At 39.5% G+C, this 22264-nt stretch overlaps 1 protein-coding gene across 3 annotated transcripts in view; it reads right to left on the bottom strand.

Moving 5' to 3' along the window:
- Positions 1-22264, bottom strand: part of LOC102291133 (protein phosphatase 1, regulatory subunit 16B) — a 91022-nt gene that overhangs the window by 33750 nt on the left and 35008 nt on the right. For all 3 annotated transcript variants that reach the window (XM_042223978.1, XM_042223980.1, XM_042223979.1), the window contains exon 3: positions 1040-1110. In XM_042223978.1, the coding sequence (XP_042079912.1) occupies positions 1040-1110 (71 nt within the window). The remainder of the gene's footprint in view (positions 1-1039; positions 1111-22264) is intronic.

Raw genomic sequence — 22264 nt, 5'->3', positions numbered from 1 at the left:
TAATTATTATTTTCACCTCCCCAGTTGGTGCCTTTTTTTGCTTCTTGAAGCTCAGTGGTAGAGGTAAGAGACTGTCACAAAATACAGGAATACTCCACTGAGGTGCATATTTTTAAAAGGGCTGCATATAAACCGAATTCCAAACATGTTTGGATTTCACATGAAAAATAAATATAACCAGACTTTAATGACTGGCAAATCTCATAAATCCATATTGTATTCACAATAGAACCTGTTGGATCTGTTACCAAATAACCAGTTGAAAAATGTTTGTCCAGCTGTTTCTTTTAACTTTTCCAGCCTTTTGTTGCACCCTTACAGCTTTTTTATTTTATTTATCACCACCATCAAATTCAATATGAGGTAATATTTGTCTTAAAATATTACCTGGCTGACCCATCCATATTTATATCCTGTTCATAGCCTGTACATAGCTTGTACTCACTACAGCCTGTACATACTTATAGTTATAGCATATAACTATAAGTATATGCTATAACATACTTCATACCGTGTACATATTATGGTACATACCATAACAGATCCATTTCTGTAATATACTTACATATCTATATTATTGCTAATATATATTGTAATATATCTATATCATGGCTAAAGCACTTCTGGATGGATGCAAACTGCATTTCGTTGCCCTGTACCTGTAACATGTGCAATGACAATAAAGTTGAATTCTATTCTATTCTATTCTAAAATGGGCAATTTTCTCAGGTTAAATGTTTGATATATGTTATTATGTTCAATCGTGAATAAAATATAGCTTTATTTTTCACAGCATCCCAACTTTTTTTTAGAGCTGGGGGTGTATATGACTAAAAAATGCTCATAAAATACTGACATATTATGCATGTCTTAATCAGGAAATTCAACAATCAGTATAAAAAAAACTGGATTAAAAAAATGAGACTCAAATTATACATCAAGTTCTTAATCTTCTTTAAAAAAAACAGGCAGAGTTAAAACACATCAGAAAAGTCAAAGATGGACATAAAGAAGGACAGGTGGAGACAGATAATCTTACCTGATGCAGAGCTGTAAGGCCGTCTTCATTGCAGAGGTCTGGACTCACATTGTTCCTCAGCAGGTAACGAACTGTTGGCAAAGTGAAGAAAAGGAATATCAATAAAGCTGAACGTTGCACATACACTTCCAGGATGTCTTCGAGTGCTTTGAAAAACTGCACTTCCTTTTATAAATTTATCCCCTTGCTTTCGCATAATTAAAATCCATTTTGTGGCTGAGAATTGAAAGATCTTTTCGTTTCTTTCGCCGCTTGTGAGGCACGTGTGTTGCGTGGTTATTCGGCTGTTTGGAGAATAAACAAATTAACAGATCCAGGTTAAAAGCACGACAACACCCCATATACCTTAATTCCTCTTAATTGCTGAAGAGGCTGCAGGTGCACTTCAACTTAACCTTTTAGTTAAGGGGACATCACCAATCAATCTACAATCCATTAATCCTGCAGTATAATCGTGATGCATCTCTGCAGGGACAATCTCTCAAATTATCAGCCCAGCCAGGATGTTACTCAACTGACCTTGGAAATACAGAGGAATGGGCGAAGGGTGAGGTGGGGATTGTTGTGACGGAAGATGGTGATGATGTAACAATGCCTGGGATTACACAGTTAGTCTTCCCAGACAGATAAAACTGCCACAATTCACAACATATCAAGTGCCAGCTGTCTGATTGCTAAACCTGCCGGCCTGAACAGGAAGTGGCACGTAGGGCTCCTCTGAGTGTCATAATTACTCCTGGTTTTTTTTTGTTTGTTTGTTTGGTTTTTTTTTTTTTTTTTTTTGGGGGGGGGGGGGTATGGCTGTCATCTTCCCAGACAAAAGACACCTCGTGAGTGATTGAATCAGATTATGATGCTGAACGCTGAGAGAGAGACGTGAGATGGTAATTATCACATCATGGCTCTGTACACAGTGACATCACACAGCATGTACACTTTTCACAATAATCTTTGTACAGCTGTCGACCTAAATCAGGCTTCACTTTCTCTATAAAGGCTATTTTAAAATCACATTTTCCTTTTTCCTCATTTGACAAATTTTGATGTGAATGCTCAGATGTGCATTTTCTGACCTTGGCCACTAAAAATGTAACAACAATTTCCACAGATAAAAAAATAATAATATATATATATAAAAGGGAAAACACTGGTCTCTTAAACAACAGCGTTAAATAATGTGTCATGAATTCAAGCACTTTACACAACAAGATGCCAATCACTCATATTCAGGAATGCAATTATCCTTTTAAACATCAAAGTAATTACACCGATTGGCAGAATTATCCGTCTCACATGGTAACATTTATCTGCCATGCTGACAACTGTAACATTGTTTGCTCCACGTCTGGTCATCTAATGGGGAGAGATACCCAGTATCTTACCACAGAAAATGTCAATCAATACTGAGCAGGTCCATTATATAACCTCGGATTTAGATTCAACTCTAGTAAAGTAATTAATAAAGAACAGTCTGTGTGTTCTGTGAGAGGAGAAGAAAAAACTTAATCAACCAACCAACCAATCAATAAACCCGTCATCTCAAACTGTAAAGTGTATTGTTGGGGGTACAGAGTACTAATTGAAACCTGCCTAGCTGAATGTATCGACATTTTGTCAATATTTCACTTCTCTGCTCATTATAACATCAATATGCGGTTTAGATTGCGCCATCTTTTCTTTATTTTGAGCACGAGTATATTTCAGCTCCTTTCAAGAACCTTTTGCATGAGAAAAACGAGCAGCAGATGAAAAGCAGGGTCTTCGGGAGGAGCTGTGCCTGGCATCTTTTGGCAGAAATCTTCTGAAAGTTAAGAACAGCTCGAGCTCCCAGGCGAACGCCCATGATATGACCTGCATTTTTTTGTGACAGCTAATAAAGAGCAGGGAGGCAGAGTGCGCTACAGAGGGAGGTCACGATAAGAAGCTGAATACAAATGGAAGTGGAAGGTTCAGTATTTAAGCACACTGGCTGAGTTGTTTCCTCTATGTGGGGGTTTAATTGAAGCACTGCTTAAAAATAATGGCAGATTGTCATAATGGAAGAACACTGTGCTCTGAGTAAAATGTGGCTCAGGGAGTCCTTTTTCCATAATAAAATAGAATGATTAAAGTGCAGCCATTATCAACCTATTTCTATTATACAGCTTCCTAAAACCTGCATTGATTAGACCTCAGTTAAGCTTTTGATATTCACCCACACCACAGCAGTATAACTTTTATATGTTACTTTGAACACTTTTGGCATCGTCACAGTACGTCTACAACTTGAGTTGCTCTTGAAACCCAAAGACGCTGAACCAAACCAGAGAAAATGGGCTACTGCAGCATCACGCACTTGTGCAAAATCTAAGAGAGGAAATAATGATGAGTGCTCAGAGAACTGAACCAAGGTTATACAGTGAAAGCTCAGTCTGACTGCATCCCATAAACGCCATAAACACTTCCCTCGTTTTCTTCCATTTTCCTCCCCAGTGACATGAGTGGGAAAATATAATTGCTCTGCATTAATATTTTATTGGGTGGCCACAAGTTAGTAATGCATTAGGAGAAGATAAGTGAGTGTTGGCTAGACATTACAGTAGCAACTGACAAAGAGATGCACATGTATGACTATCAAATGTAATAAAGCTAAGACTGTGTGGTTGATGCTGAGTGAAGTATTTCGGCTTTTATCTCCAAGTCCTTAATTTAGCACTTGTAAAAAATAAATAACTAAATAACAATAATAATTTGCATATATTGGAAATTTCTGGGGGTGACCATGAGTGCTTAGAAAAACTTGGCAGATCTACGAATCCATGCTAACAGCAGCTCACAGGGAAATGAAATCATTATCCAGCTTCCCAGTTTTGGTTCTCCAATCCAGGCTTTTTAGGAGGTTCTATATAGTCTAACAACATGTGTTATTATATACGCATAACATTTACTTCACAATGAGTTAAAGCAAAAACCTGCTTATTGCCTTTTAATAAGGCTCAGGAAACTCACAAGTAAATGGTGACCACAAGATGTAGAATGTTATTTACTGACCGCACTAAACATTGCTCAGCAATAAATTTGAAAAATGTTGTGAGGTGGAATCGACAGCTTTGTTCATAAATACAGTTTTGTTTACTCTGAAAGTCTGTGCCTAGAGACTGAAGGCTAATATATATGTCAGACTAAAGCTTTATGGAGATTAGCACATTAGCGATAAGGTGAGTGGTGCAATCGTCTGGCAACAAGCGTGACAAACATTGCGGGATATTATGATGCGTCGCAAAAATAAGATAAATCCAAATCAAATGTATCTATGCTTCATGCATGGAGCTCGTCCAGTGTGCAGTAAACAACAGATTCAGTGTCATGTAGCCACAATTGAGTTATCATGTGCCCACACCTTACCAGCTTGTGGCCATGAGTTATTGATCTTTTCCCACCTATGTTGCCATGGGGGCTCTGTAATTTGCAGCCCTGTGTTGTTACAGTGTACAACCGGATTGTAAACACGAAGCCTCAGAGGAACTATGGGACTAACATCACTTTGCAGCTGCATCCTCTGTTATTTTCTTATAATGAGAGAGGGATTGTGTTTTCCTGGATTTCAAAATATAAAGGTCCTTCATTTGGCTAGGTGCGCAGACTATAGCTGAATATAAATTGCATCCATCAAGCACACAAAGTTAAAAAATGGCCCCCGTTCCAGGCAATTTCTTTATATTAAGGAGATGAAATGTCTGATGTCAAATGGAGTACCTCAATATGTGTCTAGTCATATTAGAGTCCCTGAGGATTCAGTGTGATCGACCACAGCACAGAATAGCAGCACCCTCGTAGCTAAATATTTCTGCTAAGTAACAAATCAAGCACCGACTGAATGCCAACACATGCCACTGTCTCTTCTAATTTCAGACTGAGTTTAAATTGCCACTAAGGCAATCAAAGACAAAAACTATCTATTAAAATAATTCGATTATTTGAGAATCTTATGACAAACTCACTTTAATATCTCTATTTTGGTCATAGGACGTCTGAAAGAAAGCAAAATATAAAGACAGATGAAGATGTAAACGCATTCAGGATAGAACCCTCATCCACTTTATTTACACTTTCCTGATTCTTATTTTACAAATTAAATTGTCTATATGGGGAAGAGAGGGCTGCCTACACAACACCCACCTCCTCCCGTCTGCATGCCAAAGTGCCCTTGAGCAAGAAAGTGAACCTAAAGTTGTTCGGGATGGTAGACGAGTACCTTGCATGAAAGATCAGTTGCCAGTGCTATGTGAGAGTATGTGTGAGGCAAAATGCGTAAAGCACTTTGTGAACGACTAAAAGGGGGAAAAAAAGGCACAATACAAGTCCATTTCCCTTTTTCACTACACCCACGAGTTACCGACTGAGTGTGATGAGTGCAAAGCTGTAATGAGAGGACTTCAGGAGGTCATGAAAGAATATTGATTTTTTTTTCAAAGTAGCTATTCCCCTTCTCTTACATGCAGGGATGCTAGAGTTCAGCTGCAATCTAGTCCCAAAGTACAGCTGGGAGGTGCTCAGCATTTTCTACAAGGAAATACTCACAGATTTGGTATAACCAGCCATTACATGTTTAGGCAAGAGGTGGGACCCAATACTTTTGTTCATATAGTACATTTCATATTCATAAGGTAAAAAAGTTTCATTCCACAGAATATTTGTTGGAGCCACGTGCCAACAGTGCAGCTTTGCATCACAGTCGAACACACTAACCAGATCACAGGCTTAAGGTCCCACGGTACCACTGTTTGCACACACATTAATGGCATGTGTGTAAGCCAATAAATCAGCCCCGTCTTTACAAACTACATTAACTGGCCGTTCATTTCCTATTAATGGAAATCAGAATACATTTACCTCCTCAGGCAAGTCTCAAATATGTTATTCTACCGATATGTTGAGCAACAACTATCACTCTTCACCGACCCCGCTATTAATCTCCCTCAATCTCATTCTGCTGTAAATACTACTTCACCAGATACTTGTTGAATTCATGCCGTGGCGTGCTGAAGTTGTCCTGGCAGCCCCACATCTTTTTAATCTTTAATTTCTTTAATAAGTTAATTAAACATTTGTCCACCTATACCTGCATCTATAGGTGTGTAAAAACAATTACACCTTACCGATGCCCATGAGAAATGATTGTGAGCATGTCATTTCTCCTTCACTTTTTTATTTGCAGGTTATCCTCTGCATTAACATACTGTCGACACACACATTGTCTTTCTCATTGTCTAAGTCTGGAAAAGCAATCAGAAGGTGCCAGTTTTCTAATAGTGTTTGTCGGCAGCAGAAGTCTGATAGCTGTGGAAATTATACATTTTATAAATACGTGAAAATCCACAAATGCGCATGCAGACAGCGCAGACACACTCAGACACATCAGACAGCGTAATGTGCCATTGGTTTTTAGGCTGAACTGCATCGATGCAAAATTGCTCTGTCTGTGACAGGGTGAATATGCTTTGGAGTTATGATGTGCGACGATAAGAGAGGTGTGAAAAATAAAACGTCAGACAACAATGGATGCAATCCACTAGAGGAGTGTTGTCACTTAATATTTATGAACCATGCTATTGGTATTTTATTTCAGCTATCATTTAATGTGTATATTATGTTGTTGTGTCTGGCCTGTCTGACTCGATTTGTGTTAGAATTCATTAAATTGCTCATGAAATTCAGATTCTTTACAATTTATGCAAACTGTAGTTTCAATAAAGCATATAAAGGGCAGAGAGTGTATAAAGTATAGGACCATAGACCTTCTAAAAATCAGAGACAGACACAACAACAAACAGAAATGTCTCAACAAACAGGAGCACATTTTATTTTCTCGTTGAGCGTGTCCACACTTTAGGTAGCACAACATGCAGCTGTACTTTAAAAGAAATGAATCAAATTTTCTACATTTTATTTGCATCAATATTGTTTTGTGTATATGTGACTTAGTGATGCTGTTGTGACTGACTCGTCTCATTTCAAATAAAATTCCACTGAGGTCAAATCTCCGTGACGTGATTTGCAATAACGAGAGACTTCAAAATAAACCCCCTACCAGCTGAAAGATCGATCGCTGAAACACTTTTAAAATAAAAAAAACACAGAAAGCAAACATTATCATCAAAAAACCCACAACAAATAACACCCTTTTAGCACCATAAACTAATTACCATACTGTAATTAACAGATAACTTTGTGAGCATTTTAGCTTTCACAGGGGACTAAAAACGAATAACACCAAAACCTCATAACTTTATCTCTATAATTAAAATTATAAGCTCTGTTAAAAAGTCAATTAGCAGCTTTAGTAAGCTTCAACAAAAAACAAAACAAAAAACAACAGGTTTTTAACTGAACTGCTTGACTTACTTTCCAAGTTCACTTTTTAGTTAACTTGCGTCTCCTGTGTCTAATTGTCAGAAAACATTGTAGCAGTTTAAAGGACCTGAATGTTACTGAATGTATCCATTTTCTTAACCACTTATCCAGCCAGTGTCGTGACCCCTGAACAGATCACCAGTCGATCACAGGTTTAACAGAGACAGATTAACCCTCGTGCAAAGACTCAAACACGTGAGTCGACTGTGCTTGAAAAAAGAAAGTTCAGCAGTTTGGTCACGTCTCTCCTGAAAAAAAGATCTCAATCACAATAAGACTTTTACCTGGATAAATGAAGGAAAGCTGGCTTTTATTCAAAAATCTCACACTCGGATCGACGTTTTCTGTCTGAAAGAAGTTGCAATAATCTAACTATACAGGCAGATCTTTCTCTTATTTCTAGAAAGAACCACATCATCATATCCATATACCAATCAGCTGGCCTTATAAATGCTGAACATACAAGAGCACGAGTGATAAAAATGTAAGAATATACCATATTATCACACTGGAACACTGAGATGGCTGCTCCACTTTTGATCAGCAGCACATGGACTTATCTCACTGATGGCACAGCCGTTTTATGACAAAGGGAAAGGGGAATTTCAGAGGATACCTGACATATAAACCGTAGAGTGAGGGCATACGGGGTAAAATGCAGTCATAAGTTATACAGACAGATTCTGGAAAAAGATTCACAGGAGGGAAAGAAAAGCGCAGAAAGTAAAATTGAGTTGGCGACAACCCATGAATGTGATTCCTATCAGTCTGTACCAGTACCCTGTGGGACGGAGCAAACACACAAACAGAAAAATCTTTAAAAAGCAATCCATTACATGCAGGAATCACCATGGCAATTATCTGCATACCGCACAATCCACTAACACAAATCCCATGCACGTCTTCCTGGGTGGGTCCCATAAATTCCCACTGAGGGAGTAGACGGAGTTGGACGAGATGCTTCCCCAAAGATAAAAGATACATCAACAAATAACGGTGCAGGAACAGAAACCCACCCTTCCTTCCTGTTATCATCAAGTACAGTGTGTGTGTGTGTGTGTGTGTGTGTGTGTGTGTGTGTGTGTGTGTGTAGGAGATGGAAAAAAATCCTACACCAGTTATTTAGGTCCTAACTTTCCTGAACACAGATTATTGATAAGAAGATATTTCCACACAAAGACGCGTGCTCTGAAGTAAACTATGAGATATCTACAGGACCAAAAGGACTCTATAGCTTTCCAGGTCTTCTCTTATTAGAGCTATAACTCCTCTTTACTGCCTAAAGCTAGCAAAATAACATTTTGAAGGAGTAGTTCCAGTAGGTGATTTCGAGATGATAATAATGCACTGATAATAATACACAGCAAGTCAGCAAAGATCACAAGGCTCACTGGTCTACAGGAGATGGAATAAATGAGCCGGCTACGCCTGAACTAAAGCCCTAAGTACTCCACTGTGCATAATACACATACATATTACCGCCGTGTTCAAAAACACCGGCCAACACCTTCTGATGATAAAGGCTCACGCAGGACTTCAACATTAAGAGCATACCATTGCAAAGGGTGAGCGCAAACCATCATATGAGGACTGCTCATGCAAACAAATTCTCACTCAATGCTCGAATTCCTTCCACAGCAATACACCCACTAAGTGTAATGTGGCCACACACATAGAACCAGACTCCTTCCTTTAGAGGAGGGCTTTCATGATATGAAAATAGCACAGTGGTGTAAACAAACTGGTAAGCAGTGGTAAGTAACCAGTTCACTTACCACTGCTACTATCTGCAATGACATGTGAATTAACAACATAACATCTATATTTATTTTTTATGTATCATGGTTATTATAAATACATGGTAGTCACCCTTAGTTTATAGTTAAAAATCGACTTTATAGACAAAACTATTGGGCCACACCTCTTCAGTTATTTTTTCATTCCCATCGTCACAGGTGTATAAAGCCAAGCACCTGGCCATGCACTTCGGCTTTACAAACATTTGTGAAAGCTAAAGCTTGTTTTTCGCTGAGCTCACTGACTTCAAGTGTGATGCTGTAAAAGGACGTCACCATTGCAACAAGTCAGCTTGGATAAGCTGTACATGTGGAAACAATTAAGAACCATGGCAACAGAGAGGGGTCTCACAGAGTGGGTGCACAGTGCATATAAGTGGCAACACTCTGCTGGACTCAATGACAGCAGCACTCCAAAACCTCATCTGGAATTAACATCAGCACAAAATCTGTGCACCAGGAGCTTCGTAGCATGGGTTTCAGTGTCAGAGCAGTTCCTGTAGGTGTAGAGTATAGTGTGCAATACGTTATACTGTATGTGACATTACATGATACTGATATTTAATTGTTTAAAATCAAAGTTATTATCAATAAACAGTTACTTTTTGAGGCGTTTCTTCAATTATTCTTTTCAAACAAAGAACATATTTCACAGATCAGAGTCTTGGGCGGATATCTGTGAAATTGGAGTTATCACTAAAGAATACCTCTCAAGGACCTTTCACTTTAACATCATCATAAGATCCACATTTGTGGTTTTCTTAAGAAGTCTTAGGTGGATTTCCATGACGTTCAGACCTGGCAGGTGTGCCACAGGATGGACTGTATGGTAAATTTGGTGCAAGACGTTTTGAACAAATAAAGCAAAACTAGTAAGTGTGCAATTTTTTTTATGGCTGGTTAGCGAATCAACGTGCTAAAATGTGTTTGCACTGTTATTGTGAGCATTTCACTAAGGTGATAAAAGCATTTAGCAACAGGTCTACCACGGGGTGCTTTCACAGAGCTGCCAACAGAGCGGACAGTTGGTGCTGTTTGAATAATAGTCAAAGTAATGCAGAAAGTCGACTGACAGAAAAACAACTGTTAACATTTAACAAATATCAGAAAAAGACTGGTGCACGGGTTTCCCTTAGTCATATATAATTTGAAAACTGAAACATTTTGAACCATTGATCAGATAAAAGAAGAGATTTTCGATGACAACTTGAGCTCTGAAACTTTATTTGCCACTTTTAAAAGTCATGTTTCACAACTGATAGACCAGTAATTCATAAAATACTTGGAAAAAATGTCCAGTTCATTCTTCTTCTTCGTCAATTATCCTGTAGAAAACCTCTTTTTCAACACAGACCTATTTAAAACTGCACAGTTTACAGCACCAACTGTACAGTTTTCCAATACAGCAGCATATTTCAGTTTTACATTTGCAGCTGTATTGAAATTTTTTGTGTTTGTTAAAGCAATAAATGGCTACCTTTAAACATTCATGCAAAAACAAGCAGTCATTTCTAAACACTGTGTGGAGTTTTGAGATTAAATTTTAAATACATGTCTCTACACACCAGGTTTGTGCACTTTCATCTGAATATACAGAGTTCTCATTGATCATTTCATTGCATGCTGAATCTACTGAACAGCCTTCCCTTTATGCAGCTATACAGATGTAGATCATTCTGGGTTCATTTTAAGACCCTGCTTGTTTCAGTTCACAAAACTCTGTAGATCACTGCTAAGTTAACGGATGCACAGATGCTCTTATCTTTTATTTTAATGTCTTTCAAAGAACAAAAGAAGAACAGTTATTAGAATGGATATTCTTACTTTAAGGGTTTATCTGATGATCCTGACTGCCACCAATCCAGTCAGTCTGGTCATATCTCACACCCATTGCTCACTGATAAGAGGGAATCACCAGTAAAGTGAGGATCGAGCCTGCTTGAGGTACAGGTCTGAGATTATCCCTCATGGACAATTGATTTTCTTTCCAGTGTGTCCCTTTTTATATTAAAGAGACAAATATTTGTTGTGCTGCAATAATAGCTGCCACAGTATCTCTTAAACCACACTGATACCTATTAGAGTGCTTTATCCAATATACCCACCATCTCACAGCCCCTAAAACTGTGATATGAGGGGAAGCCGGTTCTAATATATAAAATGCTAGGCTGGTATTCCTGTAAAACATTATAAAATGATTCAGATTAAAAACCACGAGGGGGTTCTTGAAGCTCCATTAACAAAAAATGACATTTTTCCAATAAAATTTAAAATGAACAAAATGTATTTTTTGCTAAAACTTAAAAAAATAATGGATGGGAAACTTCTCAGATTTTTTTAAGGAAATAGCATCCAGTAATGCGGGCCACTTCCCCATTTCCCGTGCAAAATAAGCATATCCCCTGCCCCCTCCCAAAAAAGCTTAACTTTGACATTTTTTGCCTCTTCCTGCACTGATTTAGACGAGTAATCCTAATCAAAGCCAAACCAAATATGTAAGCACTTATGCCCAGCTTGATTTTCTTTTAAATAAAAAAATAACAAAATAAATCAAATGAAATAAATAAATTACAACCATCCATCTGAATAACCAACCACCAAAACAACCATCTTCAGTTATCTTAACATATGTATACAAACAACTTAGAATCGATACACTCGCTATAAACAATTTATGATTTCACTACTTGTATGTGAAACATCGCTTCTAGTGATGAACCCCGAGAATTGTGAAATGTTACAGCTGCCTCGAGTTTCACTCTACTCTCTGTAAACATCTTGGAGCTAGGCTTTAAGTTTTCATCTCAGCGGTTTATTTCATCCCTCACAATCTCCAAACTGTCATATGTAACACAAACGTACATTTCTTTACGTGGGTCTGCCACCAGTTTCAGGATGCAGTTCAAAATTCATCATCACATTGAGAGCTTTTCATTTTTTAGGCAGTAGCCATGACAAAAAAAGAATCAGAAGAAGAAAAAATAAATACTGCAGCCCATTATCACGGGCCAAAATCTGATGTCGGGTCTGTTTTTTTGTTCTTCACTCCAGGCTCAAGTCAAAAGGAGATTATCTTTTGAAGGATGTAGCTTCTAAACTTTGGAACTTTCTCTCCCTGGACTAAGATATGTGGGCGCCTTAAAAAGCGGCCGAATGATTAGACTGGATTTTGTTTGATACAATGTTTTCTATACTTTTGCATTTCGGCCCTTTATTTGTTTGCAAATGTGTTTTAACTTAAATGTAAAAAGTGAAATATAAATACACATTCAGGCGTGCTTTACATTCCATTCATCTGACAACTTTAAGTGATTATTTTAAAACATTGGAAAACGTTTCACTATGTTTTAAGACAACTGAGACTGAATAGTACATTATGAGACAAACACCAATATCATGGCTGTGCATGTCACTGTGGCCCGGGTCTGAATGGCGTTATTTAAAAAGATCAATAAAGTTATAGTATGTATCATGCATCACGCCTGAAAGGGGCTTTACTTAGTAAGTTGTGTAGTTTCTTTCAGATCTTCAGTTGACTGTTTTGATTCGCTCACCTCAGCTGTGCTGCTGCATTTCAGTAAAAAAAGGCTCAAAGAACCCATTTATAAGCCGAGCTGCAAATTATGGATACAAAAAGTCAGGACATATCAGATGAACGTAGTGGAGCATTCATCGGCTAATGTGACTACGGCTTCTCAGCTAACGTGCATCTTGATGAATCATTTTCAGTTGAATTAACAGAAAACATGAAAACATTTCAAGTCATGATAAACATTAGCTAACTGCTAAAAAGCTGCAATTACGCGGTGTCTTTTGGAGCATTTTAGAGATCGGCTGATAAGCTACGTTAGGCTTTTGCAACCACCCCATTTCAATCATTTCTTTGCTGCATTAAAAATGAGAATGGAAAAAGGGGCTGATGCATTGCACATGCTCACCAGAGTGAATCATTTCTTACAAATTAGATATTTTTATCTTAATGCAACCAAATAGCCCCAAACGATGTCAGTGCAGCAAATGAACAGTTACTTTCCAAACACAGGCATTCAGGCAGCCAGGTAGCCGTTTCTGTCTTCCTGTCAGCTGTGCAGAAAAGTAGGCCACTCTGCACGTCCATAAGTAGCAGCTAAATGACATTGGTTTTACTAGGACGTTAGGAAAGAAGATCATTAATATAATTAGCATTCCGCTGTGTGTTATAATTATCCTCCACATGATGAGCTATAAAGCGACTTTAATTGTATGTTACGCTGCCTTAACAGATGTAGTTAGATAGCACCGCGGGGAAAGCAACAGAAAGACCAAACAAACTGTGGATTGGGATGCAGAAGGTGCTCGCAGGGTCTCGGTGAGCAAACTAAAGCTGGAGCAGAATAAACAGATCATTCTCCACTGACCTCAAGTTTTGGTTTTGGAAACACTGCACTGAATGCACTCAAAAGCTGAACAAATACAGGCATGCGATAATGTGATTAACAGACAAATCCTTCAGGTGGTCCACTAACATGATGAACCCAGAATTTAATCCCACTCCCATCCTGTGGTTAGCAAATGTTAGCTGGAGCTATAAAAATGTCTAAAAACATAATGAAATCAAGTCCACATCTAGGCAAACAGGTGATCAGATTAACTCCAAGTCCATAAGCACTGTTTCAAATAGCTGACGCTTTTCAGCTCATTTTAATATGATAATGCCAAGAGTCGGGCTGCCTTTTAAGTCTGAAGACAGCCAAAGATAAAAGGGAAAGAGATGCTTTTATTACACACAACCCAATAAGCTTTTGCCCCATTCGTGTGTTTGTCCACATAAATGAAGGTTTACAGGCATCACTGTTGCCCTTTAACGCTGTACTTTAGCAAATTGCTAACATCAGCAGACAATCACAGCACTGATGTTTAAACAGTGTAACATCTTCACCTTCTTATTTTGAAGAATTAGCATGCTCTTTGAGTTACATTTTGGAAATGAAAGCACCAAATGACAAGTTAATGGTTTCGCCAAAACCAGTGGTATACGTCAATGTATACGTCAAGTATTGCTGTTCTCCATCACACACTTCCTGTCTTTTTCTCCACCATCCTTGTCAGGAATAAAGGCCTTAAAAAATTTTTAAAAGCTGGAGGAGGGGAAGCTGTGTTATTCTATAACAGATCTACAGGTATGTGGGCGAAAGTAGAGGATTAAACTACGATAATCATAATAATCGCTTTCTCCGTGAGAGCTCATATGATGTACCGAGAAAACCAAGCAAACGAGGCTTCATCGTGAGTCACATCACATCCAGTGCAGAGACAGATGGGAGAGAGGCACAATCATTTAAAAAGCTTCCAGAACATTTCAACTGATCCCCCTCTCCAGATAGATCCCCAACCTCAAGCCAAGCTGCCCTAAACCACCACATTGGTAGCAACTGCTACTCAGTTCTACTCAACCATTCCTGCAAACACACTGCCATAAATGAGAAAAATTCTACACGTGGAGGTCACAAATTCATATGATAAACATGCAACGGTCTGATGACTTTGTGACACACACAAGAAAAGAAAAAAAATCGACACGCACTAATTGTAATTGTCACGCGCTCTGTTTTTTATCCATAGCTGCTGTGCTTTCCCTAGACATTGTTTAAAGTTTATTCATAACACTTCACATGTGCCATTCCTTAAACTGACACTTCCCAGCTCCACTTTCTCTCGAGCAGGAGGGGATGGATGACCTACAAAGACGTTCACTCCCTCGTGCACTCGTCTAAACATTTTCTTAGCCTACACAAGATTGTCCAAAATGAGATACGGTCTCATTAAGGGTTTCATTTTAACACAGACTTCAGTCATGCAGATGAGTTATCAATAACTTAACGGCTTCCCAGCCTTATGGATGATGAGACTTAATTATCGGTTTGCATCATCAGCCTTTTAATTTCTCATTCCTCCACCTCTCTTCATAAGGGTGGGGCCCACAAACATCTAACTAGCCTGGAAATGAACTGAGTGGTTCAAATGCCAACTTTTTACTACAAGAAAAGAATTAGTCAATTCTCAAGAGTTGATTTTACTTCCAATGTTACACTTGGCACTTGACGATTATTGTTCCACTGAGGATATCTGAGGCTTCTTCTCTGTATTGATTGGCACATCCTCAGGCTGTAAACAGCTGCAGCGGTTGCCATTTACTCATCGCAGCTCAGCTCCATTTCTCCTGTTTGGATTTATGGCTTCGGTAATACCTCATATAGACGGCATGACGGTGGGCTGTGTTCCTTGAAACCTTTCAAAATGTATTTAGCTTAATTTTTAAAAACGTGAAATACTGTCTAGATTCAAAAACACATCAGGCTTTACCTTCTGCATGGATAACATCCTCCGACTTTCAGCACGTGCAATTAAGAAGCTATTCAAGATGTTTCTGGGATTTAACATTATCGGTCTAAGTGTTGTTAATGTGGCTGCCCCTTTTTGATTTGTTGCGGTCTAATCCTTGTTGGATAATCCAGAATCCTATTGAAGGATTTATGGTGGGGGGCTGTTTACTCACTGTGAAGGTGGGCATGTGGAGAGACAACCTAAGATATTATGAGGTGGCTCAGAAGAAGCGAGGGAGCAGCGGGATGCTGAACAAGCACTCGGGGGATTGGCAACGGTGGATCAACCTCGATCCACATTGATGCTTAAACGCCTTCAGCGAGCCACCGTGCAGGCAGGTGGGCTTCAATCACAGCCACTGATAAGATGCAATCCTGCTGCTGGATTTATTTGGAGCTCTGTTCCAATTTCACCATTTAGGATCCTAAAATGTTTATTTTCCCTATTTTTCTTCCAGCTGTGCTTCCTGTTATCTCCTGGTATATTTCCATTAAGATGGCTTCAGCAAATACAATACCAGCAGCGCTATTCCAACTCTTTAATATCAGACTAAAATATTCTGATCTGACAACACTATCACTCAACAGCACATGTGCACTTTCCAAACCTGTAACACCGTTGCTATGATGAAACAGCAGTTCATCTGATCATTAACACAAATATCTAATCAGCCAAGTCAATGCCTGCAGGCTTGCAGACGTGGTCAAGACGACGTGCTGAAGACCAAACAGAGCATCCGAATGTGAAAGAAAGGTAATTTAAGTGACTTTGAACGTGGCGTGATTGCTGATGCCAAACAGGCTGGTCTGAGAATTTCCAAAAATGCTGATCTACTGGGATTTTGCACACACCCATCTGTGTGTTTACAGAGAAAAGATCTGAAAAAAAGAGAAAATATCCAGTGAACGGCAGTCGTGGAAATGCTTTGTTGATGTCAGACGAGACGAGAATTGTTCAGAGGAGAGCGCTTTGAGCTAAGAGGAAAGCAACAGTAATTCTAATCACCGGTTGTTACAACCAAGGCAGAAGAGCAAAGAGTTGAAGCAGGTGGGCGACAGCAGCAAAAGACCACACCAGCTTAACAACAGGAAACTGGGGGCACAATTTGCACAGGCTCACAACGATTGGACAAAAGAAGAATAGAAAACATCTCCTGGTGTGACGAGTCTCAATTTCTGCTGCGACATTCAGATGGTACCATCAGAATTTTGTGTAAACAACATGAAATCATCCAGCCCGACTTCTATCAGCAGTTCAGCCTGGTGCCGGTGGTGTGATTGGGTGGGGGATATTTTCTTGGCACACCTTGTGCCCCTTAGCATCGTTTAAATGCCACAGCCGAGCTGAGTATTGTTGCTGACCATGTCCATCGCTCTATGAACACAGTGTGCACATCTTTTGATGGCTGCATCCGGCAGCATAACATACTATGTCAAAAAAAAAAAAAACCTCTCATCACATCAAAGTAGTTTCTTGAACATGACAAGTACTACACTCAAATGGCCAAAGTGGCAGAGGAGATTGATGTACAGCTAACAAATCCACAGCAACTGTGTGATGCCATCATGTCAATGTGGACCAAAATCTCTGAGGAATGTTTTCCAGCACATTGATGGATCTATGCCGCAAAGAATTACAGCAGTTCTGAAGCCAAAACTAGGTATTAGCCAGGTGTACCTAAAAAGTGGCCTGTGAGCTTTTCCTTTCAATAAATCTCAAACGTGTGTTGTCTACGGTTTTAGTCCACCCACGCCAGATGTACTTAAGGTCAAGTTAACCTAGTTGCCACAACCACATCCGACGGCCTCTTGCATGCTATGCCACGGAGCTGCAGCAGTGATGATGCAAAATTTGTGCCTTTGCAGCTGAGTAGCTTGGGGCCAAGGCTGCATGGCCCTCTCTGCCAGCCTCAGTTACCATGGAAATAAGAGTTAACTTGAGAGTTGGGGATCTCCCGAGAGAATTGACTGATGTGAAAGAGGGAAGAGGAGGGAGATCTTAGCGAGCCCATTGGCAGCCTACCGCTTAATAACCACGGTTCAGTTAAGATGTGCCTAAAATAGGAAAGAACAATGATGTAATATGTAATTCCACATATAATAATTTAATTTTGCATGCAAGTTTGCAAAAAGGTGCACACATGAGAAAGAAATCCAAGTGAACGGAAGAGAAGCGTGCTGTAGTGAAAGTAACAGGCACAATGTAGCAGAGGTACTCTGGTCAGTTTCAATCAATAACCCTTTGTTGTTGTGCAGCAGTTACACAGTGTCCGAACACGAGACCAAACAAGCCAAAATTCAGATAATTCCTCGCTCCAGTGCATCCTTCCCTTCTGACTGGACCAATTCCTGACACCATATCACAGACGTTCATCCTCAGCACAGCCTCATTGATGTGTCCAGCACCATAATGTTGCTCCTACTTCTGCATCAAGCATTGTGAATTCCAAATTATGTCACATGACCAAGATGATTCAGCCCCCCCTGCCCGAAAGCTTCGCCCAGGCTGAGGCACATGAACAGAGAGGAGACAGCAGTGCCACTGTTGCTGCTCTCCCTAGCACACAATGCCCGAGGAGCTACGTCTGACAAGTCGAAGAAGACAAATCCAAGGGAAAGAGAAAGACAAGGGCAGCAAAAGATAATGACAACGATAAGAGAAAGATCAGAGTTTTGTTAACCTGCAGGTAGCCTGAGAAACCACCCTAACCACAAAAGGCCAACCAGGAAAGAAAAGGAGGAGGAAAATATATCCAAAATTTCAACACTCCTGCAGTTCAGATGTTAAAAAAAGAAAAAAGAAATTCAGCTTTTTAGAATCCACTGAAGTCAGGCGAATGAAACTAGTCCTCCTAATCACAGGAGCATTTGATAGATGCCACCCTCGCAAGGCTACGCCTCATTGTCGCAGCTCTGCACGTGGCAATGAAATGCCAGATCCCACTTGAGTAATCAACCACTCCAATTTCACATAAAATCAACGATTATGAGGATGAAGAAGCCAAAAAAAAAGGGGGGGGGGGATGCAAAGAGCCAATGGTGAAAGAGCCTTGATTTAGCCTCGAGTAAAGTAGCATATTTTCAAAGATGCAGGGATAGTTTTAAAAAAATAAATAAACTCGTCTCAGTCAATGAATAAATGAACAAAGCATAAAAGTGCCATATGGACCTTTATGGTGCAGATTAGATGAAGTGAATGCAGAAGTTTTGCTTGACAGATTTAACCGTGTGATGACTAATTAAAAGTCTCACAGCGCAGCCAACACCGTTCTATTGCATCAAGATGAATTATTATCCTTTAGGACTGTAACTTTAAAGCAAACACAAAGTGACTGTTTCATAATAAGGCTTCCAATCTACCAAACTGATCAAAGAGTCCACCTAATATAAAATCATAAAACAGAAAATAGACAGACGTTAGCAGTAATTATTTTTCTGTCCACTAAATAAGCAAATATTAGACACAAATATCGCACAACAGAGACACTTATTCACAGATTTTCACATTATTGGTTACAATGAAGCAACTCAAGCATATCAAACAGACGTCAGGACAGAGCAGTAACTGTTGAGGGATACATGCAACGCCCGTGTCCTAACAGACCGCTCACCCTTTTAGTGACCTGTGTTTCAGCACATGATGCACGACACCGGCTGACCGGCTTACTCCACAGATGTCACAGGTCATCCCCGGCTTAACTGAACATGTGAGTAAACAACCTCATGTTCTGGGTTAGTAGTTAGTCCTGAGTAGAAAAACAAAAGAGCCAAAATTTTCCTTTTTCTTTTTTAAGTAGACTTTGTGTTTAACGTCAAATATCACAGAGCCTTACTATTAAATAAAAAGAAATCCAGGGGGAAAAAAAGAACAAGCAAATCCAGGACACATTAAAGTCTACATGCCTCTAATGGACGGCTAAATCGCTTGTCATATCACTGGTCTTATATCACACCTAGTGGTTTATAAAGCATTTGAAAGCAGGGATAGGTAATAAGCCTCGGGCAGCTTTTAGTGGCTGGTAAAAAAGTTCATCCTTTTATGTCTGTGAGAGCAAATCATCAGAAGTTTACCAATTCTCTTTCGTCTTGGCCCGACATTATCACGGCAATCTAACACAGAGCAGTGACATTAATCTCACAGAGTGACCTACATCATCACTGCACATTTATTTTTTCATGGCACGACCTGTGAGCAGTTCCCCTTCATCTGCTCAGCTCATTACTCTTTCATCTTGACGAAAATACACGTTAATGACACCATCTGATGATCAGAGTTAGTCTGGCTAGTCTGGAGGTTATTTTTATTCCCTCACACTATAATAACTTTTTTGATTGTTTTTTTTTTCTTTCTAAAGAAAGTGACACGAAGTAGATTCATCCACTGTGTGTGATCATGAGCATCCATGCAGTGAGGCAACAAAAGGCAAAACAGTCAGTCCGTTTAACCCACAAGACACCGAGCTGCTTTCAAGAGTAGAGTTATTTATGGTAAATAGTGACAGGAGACTGAAATTAATGCGACCATGTGCAATCAGGTTTTCTTTAAAAGAGTTGCGTCATAGACAGCGACCAGGTTTGTGATCATTTGCAGTCCATTACCATCTTCAAGCAACTTTGTCGCATCAAGATGGTGAAAGAAATGCAATAAGACGAGTCAGTCTGTTATCAGTCTTCTATCGAATGCGGTCCAGTCTAGCTGCTTGGTAACCTGTGTGTGTGATTATATAGGAATATAACCAGAATACAACCAGTATTGACTGGCAACCAGTCAAGTCTATTGAATAATTTCACAGCATATTGCAATAAATCTGTATTAGTCTGTCTTAGGAATCTGTGTGTGTTTATAAAAATATATGACAATCATTTACGAACCTTCGTCCAGCTGTCTGACCGCATCCGGTTGAAGTTGGACTGCAACCGTTTGGAGACAGGTTGCTAAAGTGGTCAACCGGTGGTTGAGGATCTTACACTCTTAACCTCTAAGCAATCACTAGGCACCAAGCCATCCTATTAACATCAGATATTTTTAGATCTATTTCTACTCTAGTGTCACTGAGTCATATGGCAGATATTCTTAATTAAATGTGACTAATTATGGTTTTCAATCATTTTCATGGCAAAAGAGTTTACAAATACCCAAACTGTATCATATAAGTTGTGCAGAAACACTCGAGGCTTCTGCAGCAGTAAATCCCACTACATAAAATCTGTTTAGCCATGGTTCACTCCAAAACAATGCAGTGATTAGAAGAGGAAAAATGCAAATACAATCAAAGCCTATAATAAAAACTAAAGAGCCATGCTGGCCATTTGCTCCTGCTGTCTGAAATGCCTTTACATTGCGATGTGTTTATCTAATATTTTGAATCCAAGCACTGTGCTGCCAAAAGTCATTCAACCACCTTAAATCATTTAGAACAGATTTATTTTCTAAAAGCAGAAGTTCACTGGATGCGAAAATCCAACACAAAGCTTCTTTTAACCATCGGGGCTCTTCAATTTCTTATGTGCTCCGATAGAAAGAGTTGGTTGGTGTGTGAAACCAGATGTAGAGATGAACCAGTGTGTAGTTTATTTTTTATCTATAGGAGGAACAAAGAATGAGAGAAAGCTGGAAACAGTGAACTGAGGAGTGTGAACGAAAGAGACTGAACAGATATTACTGTTAAAGGTCACTCTTCTCTTGACAAGCGGTGACATCTGATGTGAAGCATTTATGCGTGTGCTGCCTTCTTTTTTTAATGGCACTCTATTGCTGCCATATGCCTGGGAGCAGCTAAGCCTGGCCGAGGCCTCTGAGGGGAAGGCCTTATGAGTCTAATAAGACAGCAGAAGAAGACAAAAGCTCCTCTGAGACCTAATTTGCAAACAAATAAATACGAAGAGAAAAGAGACGAGGGAAAAGCCACATGTGAATTCTCCTGCAGGAGTATTTTTCTATCCCGAAATCCACATTTATTCCTCCTCTTTGTTTTTATGGTGATATGGCAGAAGAAGAAAAAAAGGTTGTGAACCAAGAGCAAAAGCCGCATCGCTAAAAATGGAACGTGGATTTTAAGTGTGGCTTTTCAAACGCTGAGTTACAAGTTATGATTTTCAGTAGGGAATAAGTGGTAATTAGCGTGCTGGGTGTTGCCACGTGAGTGGGTGTATAAATAAATAGAGCTCAGGGGTGGGAAAGGCAAAGAAGCTGCAAAACAACCTGGGTTCAAGAGAACACCACTGCTTCTGTCACTGCTGCCGTTCACATGATCAGAAAAGCCGAAGCCCTCTCATAGAGCGAAGAAGAGGCACAAATTTAGAAGTGGAACAAGTTGATTATTTCTCCCCACAGATGTTTGTGCATTTTACACATTCACAAGACTTTCCTCCCCTTTTTAGACCCGTTTTACAGCTTCCTTCTTGGCATGTATGATAGCTTGGTGAGGGAGATGTTGCACCAAAATATCTAAAAGTTTGTACTGCGATTGAGCAGCAGCACAGATAAAAGATAAGGAGGGGTTTGAAGCCCTAAGCTATCTTTGTCCTATTTGATTTACAACTATCGGTGGCAACAATTCTGTCCCTGTGTTTGACAGGCTGCTTTTCAACCCGCCTTCAGCTGTTGCTTCTGGGAACGACTGTAAACCACCCCCAAAGACAAAGTCAGACAGCATGTTGTTTGAATGATCCGG

The sequence above is a fragment of the Haplochromis burtoni genome, unplaced genomic scaffold (genome assembly GCF_018398535.1).
Source record: "Haplochromis burtoni strain Fernald_Lab_line unplaced genomic scaffold, NCSU_Asbu1 Contig_125, whole genome shotgun sequence".
Lineage (NCBI taxonomy): Eukaryota > Metazoa > Chordata > Actinopteri > Cichliformes > Cichlidae > Haplochromis > Haplochromis burtoni.
The sequence above is the reverse complement of the archived record's forward strand: the minus strand, read 5'-3'. Positions and strand labels throughout refer to the sequence as shown.